The sequence below is a fragment of the Dendrobates tinctorius genome, unplaced genomic scaffold, assembly GCF_039654945.1.
Source record: "Dendrobates tinctorius isolate UK_male_01 unplaced genomic scaffold, ASM3965494v1 ptg000120l, whole genome shotgun sequence".
In the NCBI taxonomy this organism is placed as follows: domain Eukaryota; kingdom Metazoa; phylum Chordata; class Amphibia; order Anura; family Dendrobatidae; genus Dendrobates; species Dendrobates tinctorius.
In genome coordinates, this window is record NW_027361788.1 from 27601252 (window position 1) to 27610539 (window position 9288).

A 9288-nucleotide genomic window follows, 5' to 3' on the forward strand; every position below is an offset into this window, starting at 1 on the left:
CAGGACTTTTCTTAAAAAAAAATAAATAAATATGAGTCTATAACCATAGTCCTGTTTTCCCCTAAATAGGGCAGTACTCAGGGGTAACTTAGTCGATGATGTCACTGATGATGTCATCCCGGGTCTCTTGCTAGTACTACAGGAGTAAAATGATTGCCATTATCACATTTATGATGGTCTCCTCCGGGAATACTTTGCACAAGATGAGGCGACAATCTATTTGTAATTAAGAGAGATTAATCTCCATCTACGTGTTGCTCCCAGGTTGCCAGGATACTCGGTGTTACCAAGGAGATGCAGAGGATCATGGGAGTCAGCTCTGGCATGGAGCTCCTGACGTTGCCGCATGGCCGCCAGCTGCGTCTTGACCTTCTCGAAAGGTGCGTGGAGAACAGACTTAATTAACGGCACATGCCTGCGATGTGATCAGCGTCACGCCAAACTGCAAAAATAATATATACATGACGGCATCGAGGATCTGCTCCTCCATGGAACCGACTGGAGCCCTATTAGTCATTTCAGAACTTGGCCACGCAGATCTGTCATAGAGCCAATAGAAGATCGGCTTCTTGGATACTTCAGCCTTCACCTTTAATTTACTCTTGAGGGAAGGTAATCAGGCCTGAGATCAGCACCTGACGAAACTGGGACACTCCTGCAGAAAGAACTGTGCATTGAGTCTCAGATTGGCCACAAAAGTACAGAATGAGTGCAGATGAGGTTTAAGGGGTGCTGTAGACAGTTGTCCTACCACCCGCATTAATGTAAGGACGGCCGTGCCTATAGGGACAGTGGAAGGGTGCTCCGCTTCAGCTACAACATTGCATACTTCTATTCTATTAATCACGTAAGAAATGTTATTTATTCATTTTTTACCTATTGTTTTCCAGATACCATACCATGTCCATCATGATTGCTGTAGACATCTTGGGCTGCACAGGAAGCATAGAGGAGCGGGCCGCGCTGCTCCACAAAACCATTCAGCTGGCAGCCGAGCTGAAGGGCACCCTGGGGAACTTGTACAGCTTTGCAGCTGTGATGAACGCTTTGGAATTGGCACAGGTACATGAAACACTTGCAAGGTTTTGCTTTTTTTTTTTTTCCGCCAACTGACAACTTCCTGCCTTGGTGTATTATCTTCTGCAGTCTCTTAGATGTATAGATTGTCATCTATACTCTGAGTATACTTAAAGGCAAGTTTCTTAAAGGGGTCCTCCAGGACCTATCCTTAGGATATATCATCGCTATCAGATCAATGGAGGGTGTACACATACACAGTGTCTAATGAGACCGCCTGTACACATACACTGCGTCTAATGAGACCGCCTGTACACTTACCCTGCGTCTAATAAGACCGACTGTACACTTACCCTGCGTCTAATGAGACCGCCTGTACACTTACCCGGCTTCTAAATGAGACCGCCTTTACACATACCCTGCGTCTAATGAGACCACCTGTACACTTACCATGCATCTAATGAGACCACCTATACACTTACCCTGACTCTATTGAGACCGCCTGTACACTTACCCTGTGTCTAATGAGACTGCCTGTACACTTACCCTGTGTCTAATGAGACCACCTGTACACATACACTGTGTCTAATGAGACCGCCTGTACACTTACCCTGTGTCTAATGAGACCGCCTGTACACATACCCTGCGTCTAATGAGACCGCAAGTACACTTACCCTGCGTCTGAGACCGCCTGTATACATACCCTGCGTCTAATGAGACCACCTGTACACTTACCCTGCGTCTAATGAGACCGCCTCTACACATACCCTGCCTCTAATGAGACCACCTGTACACATGCCCTGCGTCTAATGAGACCGCTTGTACACTTACCCTGTGTCTAATGATACTGCCTATACACTTACCCTGCGTCTAATGAGACCGCCTGTACACTTACCCTGCATCTAATGAGACCACTTGTACACACGCACTGTGTCTAATGAGACCACCTGTACACACACACTGTGTCTAATGAGCCCGCCTGTACACATACACTGTGTCTAATGAGACCGCCTGTACACACACATTGTGTCTACTAGCTGTTCTCAGCTTATACCGTTCCTCTATTATTACTGTTGGATTCGGAGCAGTGAATTGACCGCTTGATGTCACCATTTTCTGGCAATGGGGCAGTCTGATATTGTCCACACACCCTATTAATAAGAAGAATGGAAATGCCTAGTGAGATTTAGGCCTGGGCGGCACAGCACATCACTGAGATCGTAATTTTGCATTGCAACATCGCAGCCATGAAGTTGGCAGCACATTGGCTGCTTTCCTACTCCCGGCAATGAGACCAGATTATTCGTGGTTCCCATATGATGTCACATTTGTAAATTCGCAGGGGGAGGGAGGGTCGTACTTAATCGGGTCAATGAGCCCTCCTGCCTGCTCTATTAATGGCTTGGAGGAAATGTTGCTATAAACCCAGCAAGATTAATGAATCTTCTACACGTGGGGTAACAAAAACTGACTGTTCCTCCATCTCATTTCCAGATCTCCAGACTAGAACAGACATGGATTGCCTTGAGACAGAGACACACAGAGGGAGCCATATTGTACGAGAAGAAATTGAAGCCATTCCTCAAAAGCATGAACGAAGGCAAAGGTAATTAATTCAAAGGCCAATTTACTCACTCAGTTTGCTTTGTATTTTTCAATACTCAGGGTTTTATCATAATCAAAATCTGCAGCAGCAAAAGTGCTTGTGTTCAACATCTAATATCCATGGTGGATTGGGACAGCACAAAGTGACCTCCGCTCTGGCATTGAAATGTGACCATACATTAATCATGTGTGGTCACCCACTGGTGCTCTTTATGTGCCTCCTGCACTCAGATTTGGTGCTTCATTCCTACTTCAAAGATGGACACTGCGCTTGCATTAGGAATTCAGTGGTAAGCATAAAACCATGCCTTCCCAGTGCTGCGGGATAGGAAAAGGAGGGAAGACGTGGCTTAGACTGACCACTGCCCTCTTGAAAGCAGGAGGAATAGAGCGTCAATCTCAGTGAAGGAGACAGCGGTCACTTTTTAGTTTCTCGATGAGGGGTCGCTTTAATTTGTGCTACAATTTAAAGGGATTTTCTGCTCTTTTTTTCAACTTAACAGTGGAAAGCAATTCTGATTAAAGACAAAAATAAAAAAAATATATACTTATTACCGGAATGAGCTACACCAAAATCGGCGGCTTACAAACCACCAGTCAACTGACGCTGCAGCCACTCAGCAGCCTTAGTGGTCAGGTCACTGGTAGTCGTGATGTAACAAGGTGGCACGGGGTGGTAGTTATGGCTGAGTCACTTAAAGCTACACTCCAAGAACAGAGCCACTGTGCACACAGTCAGCGAGCACCCCGGCCCCTTGCACATATATAGGACAGATGAACCCTAGGCAATTTACCTCTTCTCCACAGTCACTGCAACATGACAATCAGGATCCAGGAAAACCGTTAAAATCCAACAGGGATAACCGTTTATTGTAGAGTAGAGAAAAGGCAATAAAAGTAGAAAAAATTGGAAAAAGGTAGTTACAATAATTCAGGTAAACGTCCTGCTCTTTCCCTAGTTCCAGCAGCAATGGCGGCAGTAATGGCAGCCGCAGTACGATCACAGTCCTCAAGCCGATCCCTGGCGCTTATAGTCCTCATCGGGGCACTACTCAGTCCCTGTGCCCGACAGTTCTGGCAGCCAATATTTTCTCCAGCCGGGCGGTCCCTTCTGTCCCAGACGGGGATCCACTTATACCCCAAATGGGGGTCCTCACTGTTCCAGAGGGGATCACACCTTTCTTGTTTATTTATGTACAAGGTATTGGGGTGTATACTGACTGTGGCTTAGTTGACTTGGCTAGGACTACCACCCCGGACCACCTTGTTACAGTGACATCACCGATTCTGGGGGTAACCAAGGCTTCTTTAAAAAAAGGAGCAGAAAACTCTTATTTCTATTTAGTCTAACTAGATCCAAATTATTAAGTGGCGGATCTTTTGTTGTTTTATATGGTTGTCCTAATTCGCTGCTTCCTTCCTATAGCCATAGAGTTCAATGATAACATTTTGGCAGGGAGCACACTACATGAGGATTGATAGAGATCTTGTATCAGACATAATGCACTCCTCTTAGCATGTTATAGATGGTCATAGGGAGTTAATTTTTTAGGTACTAGGAGACCCCCCCGCCAATAAATCCATTTGTATTTTTGATTATTTTTTTTCCCCTTATTATCTCATTATATTTATGATATGATTTTTGTTTAATCTGTGCAGAGAGTCTACCACTGAGCAACACCACATTCCCTCATATCATCCCTCTCATCACCCTGCTGGAGAGAGACTCCCCTCTGCTGGATGGCGGAGAGCCGTGGGACAGCATTGACAATGGAGTAGAAGTGGTCATGTCTCATCTAGAGGCGGCCAGGATGGTGGCACACCACGGGGGTCTCTACCGCACCAATGCCGAGATGCGGCTGCAAGGTGAGAATCAAATTCTGTTGCTGAGATCTTATCCTGGGAATACAAGTGACAGCAACATGGCCACTTTCCACTTTTACAGCTCCTATGGGGGGGGGCTTCAGATGACATTCCCAGATCCCAGAATAGCAATTTATTACTCGTGCATTGATATAGCCTTCTCTTATTCATAATACATCTTCCTTTCTAGGAAAGTTGGATGAACAACCAGCTTTCTCAGAAACACATACAGGACCATGACTTTGAGGAGGCCACCAATTTATCCTGTGACAGATTTTCAGTTTCACAGTATATTAAATATACTCATCATCAGTGGTGTAACTGAAAACTCTGGGCCCCAATGCAAAATCTGCAGCAGGGTCCTCAACTGTCACAAGGTCTTCACGATTATCGGTTTTCTCATACGGGCCAAGTGGGTCCTCCAGGACCCAAGTACAACTGCAACACCGGTACCGACTATAGTTATGACCCTACTCTAAGGAGACAACGCCAGGAGAGTGTTTTGGGTAGGTATAGGTATGTGCACATGGGCCGGATTACCCTTCTGGATTCTTGGTAACGTATTGCAGTTAGAAGCGTTCTTTATGGGATAATTCAAAATTTCATTCTCCGGCTATAGAGAAAAATTGCAGCAAAAATTGACTGTTGTTTTGAGTTTCACTCATTGCAATGCCAAAAGTGAAATGTATAATAACCACCACCCAGGATAAAATGTTTAATCCCAGCATAAGAAGAGAATTTTAATATTAAAAATATAATTTTATTGAAAACAATATACACATAAAAATCCATAAAATAACTCAGAACACCTCATGTTAGGGGCATGTGGCGCCCCTGAGGCTCATATGGGCTCGGTCGCCACAGAGGTACTGCACCTCCTCCTGAGGTGTGTTGCCTCATCATCCAGGTAAGGTGGAAACTCCTGACCATGCTCCAACACCTGCACCCCACACCACAAAGTAGTGTAGCAAAGCACCTTCGGCGGCTCCCTGCTTGGAGTATAGCAAAGCACCCATTGGTGGCTCCCTGCTTGGAACACGAAACATGCTGGGAGGTGGGTTGAGTTAGATTACATTTCAAGGAGCGGGAAGAGTTTAAGTCAGTTAGTCAGTAGTTGGTTGGAGAGAGAAGAAGATCCCTAGAGAGAGGGATAGATGGATGGAAGTGCTGCAGCAGATCCCAATGATCTGGGTCTCCTGGCATGGGAAAGGGAGAAAGAGAGCAACATAGACTGAAAGCCTGACTCTCCATAGAAAGAAAGGATTAGTACGGAACGTGAGGAGTAAAAGAGAACAGAGGACGTGGGTGAGAAAAGAACCCTTCCTAGAAGTTCTAAGCGCAAGGCCGGGGTCTGGTCCCGAGGTTGTACGGATACTAATGGTCCTGCAGCAGACACCGGAGGAATAGAAGTAGTGACCACTTTATTCCCACTCAAGACTTGGGGGCACAACAGCAACATATTAGTGAGCCGGGACTTAGTAGCAAGGAGTCCCCGAAGCAGGCTACAGCTGTCTGCCGTACAAGTAGAGTTCATAGGAACATCAGACAGGAGGAACTCCAGTGTAACTCAGTACTAGGAGTACTTCATCTAAAGGCACTATAAGAGGAGACGTTCAGAAAGGCACAAGTTGGCGGAGTATTGGAAAGGAGTATTCCATCTGGCCTGGGGGTTGACTGAGTCCCAGACCCGGAGGACACGGCACGGAAGCGGGCACCTGTTTGTACAACAGACTGTGAGTAAAGCTTTGGAACTACATGCCCTGGTGTCCTCCACTTACTCCAGCGTCAACCTGCCCGGCACTGCTACATCCCCTGCGCCTGACACTACACCATCTAAGTGTCTCCATATCTACTCTGCCCTGGGACAACAGCCCTGCCTGTGGAGGGCTATACCATCACTGCTGCACCACACCATCTGTCCCAGAGGATCTGTCTGCAGCGTCGGCCTAACATCTACGTTGCCGAACACCACAGGTGGCGTCACGACTTATTCATTCACACTGAACATTTACAATGGGCTCCCAGGGCCACGGGCCGGGTCACAGCTACCGTGACAACTTCCATTGAGATCCACGGGGCCCGGTACCGAGTACCCCACAGCCCTGGGTGTGAGGGGCGTCCCAGGCACGTAATGAATCTGGAGAAAGCTATGACGTAGAACATAAAATGGGATCACATAAAATCTCTTTTAAAAATGATGGTTATTATATGTTTTGTGAAGTGTTTTGCATTTACTAAAGATTTTGGGACAATGATTGTAATAGAGTGAAATATGCGTACTTTTCCTCTGTGGACGTACCCTTACTAGAAGAGAATGGACCTTTGTATAGATGGAATATATTTTGTGCATTGCCCTCTTGACAATGTTTCTTCTTGCACTTCACAGACTTCCACCCTAGGTCAGATCTCTTGGAGGTTTCCAGCACTGAATTCCAGATGAGGATGCTATGGGGCTGCCGGGGAGCAGCAGGAAGTCAAGCCGAGAGATACGACAAGTTTGACAAAGTTCTCACTGCTCTCTCACACAAACTGGAACCATCTGTGCGCTTCAGTGAATTATAACAAAGAACCCAGTGATACGGACCGAAAAACAAAGGGATGAAATTTGCCCGAAGCAAGGAATCAAAGACTTTGTCCGGAGGAAACATAGCACTTTTTAATGACTTTTCTTGGGGTGGGAGGTGGGGGGTATTGATATATCGCACCACAGTGCATGCTGGTTCTTGTGACATGGAATGGGTTAAATTCCAGAGGAGAAGACGGCATTAAATATGCTTATTAATTTACAGTTGGATTTTATATGGGAAGGCCTGACCCCCCCAAAAATCTGTAATCACGTTTACCGGCCATGCCAAGTGTGTGAAGAATATATGCACTGACACTTGGGCGTCAGAGCTGCAGTCATGCCAGTCAGCGACTGGTTATAAAGAAGGACCATATCTCCCCCTAGTGGTTGTGATTTCACCAGTAGGACTATATTCCATATCAATGCTGTCTTTCCATCCAAAAATCATTAAACTGAAATATACCGTAAAGCACACGTTCCCATTTACCGCAATAACATGAACCATTACAATCATTAAACCCTTTAATCAGAGCGAGACGTAGAAAATTATTTTATATAACTGGAAACATTTAACTGTATATTTTCAACATATAGGAAAAGCTATAAAGAAAAGTTATTCATAATCTGTCACTACCACTGCCCCCTACGTGACACATTGGACTATAGTGTAATCAGTTTCCCATGCGGTCATTATATTTTTATAGAATTTCTAAAATTAAAATTACTTTTCTTACCAGAAACCATAAAGAGAACCATAAAGGGAGGTTCTACAGCAAATATTATGCTGATCCTTCTACAAATTTGGTAATTCTATCCACTGCACTGCAATGGAGGAAGGGTTGCTTTGAGGATCGTGCTACACTTCTCTTCTGAAATGAGTAGAAAGGGATGACAATAAGTGATTGTACCAGCTAAGGGTTAAAATCAGCTGCAAAATTCTCATGTCATGCATGTGGATTTTGATGCCGAAAATCAGCAGAAACGCTGCGAGATGTACAGCGGAAAATGCGCATCAAATCCGAATTGTGTGCATGGCATGTAGGGTCGTTTCGAGTGGCAAACAAATGGCGAACCTTGCCAATCCGGTGGTGTGAAAATCCTCTCCTTAGTCGAACTTTGAGACATCTGGGTCTCAACTGAATTCTGCAATAAATCCCATATAACATATACAGCATAAAATACCCATGTTTTGTATGTGTAAGGAGTTTTCATACATTCTCACAAATGTTTCCCAGATAAGATGATAGGGGGGACAGTAGTGTCTTTGCACAAATGTATAATTACGATGTGTTATTTCAATGTTGTCATTGAAGATTTCTAGTTTTCTTCTTTGTGGTCGGTTGAACACCACCACCACCGCGAACGTACAGACTTGTATAAGGACTATAAAGGACCTCTAAATTGGACTTCACTTACAGTATGATGAATGTCAGTCGCCGTGTGTATAGGGACAACATTTTCCCCATGTAAATAATCCCAGTATGTAAATATCGTCTCACTATCTATGCTGTACAGAAACCTCATCTCATCTCATTGTACAGAACCATCCGCTATTGATCTTAAGTCATTTGTAAATAAATGTATTGATGTAAAAAAAAAAAAAAAAAGTTGTCTGTGGATATGTAACAAGGGCTCCGGGAGGGGGGGTAGTGGTGACCGGGCGTGACTGAGCACACTATCAGCGAGTACTCCCGGTCCCTTGCACATAAACAGACTGGACCAACAGTTCTTTCCCCACAGATTACCTTATCCTCTGGTCACAGCGGTCCAGACGAATAAGAGTCCGGAAGGTGGCCGTTGTCCAACAGGGAAAATAACTTTATTGAACAGTTATGAAGAAGTAAGGCACGAGTACAACACTGGTTTTCCTACCCTCTCCCTGTCACGCTTCCCAACCGCACCCACAGAAATTGCAGCAGCCAAGGTTTAGTGGAATTCCATACGCCGGGGATAACCCCTTCAGAAGTGGGGCCCTTCCAGAGTCCTGGGGCCCATGTTGCAGTCCTTAGCTTTGTAGTCTTCGGGACTCTTCCTGAGTCCTTGGAGTCCGTGGGGGTCTGGCAGTGCCCCATCTGTGAAACACGTCTACACTGTCCAATGTGCCCAGGCAGTTCTGACTAGGAAGCAGCAGTTTTCTGTTCCCTCTCTGCTACTGAACCTGCCTCTATTAGATGGCAGACACATTAAAGGGAACATTCACACAGGGCCGCTATCAGGGCATTACTTCCCTGACTGAG

General features: G+C 45.4%; 1 protein-coding gene across 9 annotated transcripts in view; it reads left to right on the plus strand.

Moving 5' to 3' along the window:
* The window catches only part of SH2D3C (SH2 domain containing 3C), a 93444-nt gene extending 84795 nt beyond the window's left edge, over positions 1-8649 (plus strand). For all 9 annotated transcript variants that reach the window (XM_073540960.1, XM_073540955.1, XM_073540958.1 and 6 more), the window contains 5 exons: positions 265-380; positions 891-1062; positions 2512-2623; positions 4282-4488; positions 6872-8649. In XM_073540960.1, coding sequence (XP_073397061.1) covers positions 265-380; positions 891-1062; positions 2512-2623; positions 4282-4488; positions 6872-7047 — 783 coding nt within the window. In that variant the 3' untranslated portion in view covers positions 7048-8649. The remainder of the gene's footprint in view (positions 1-264; positions 381-890; positions 1063-2511; positions 2624-4281; positions 4489-6871) is intronic.
* Positions 8650-9288: the final 639 nt, after the last annotated feature.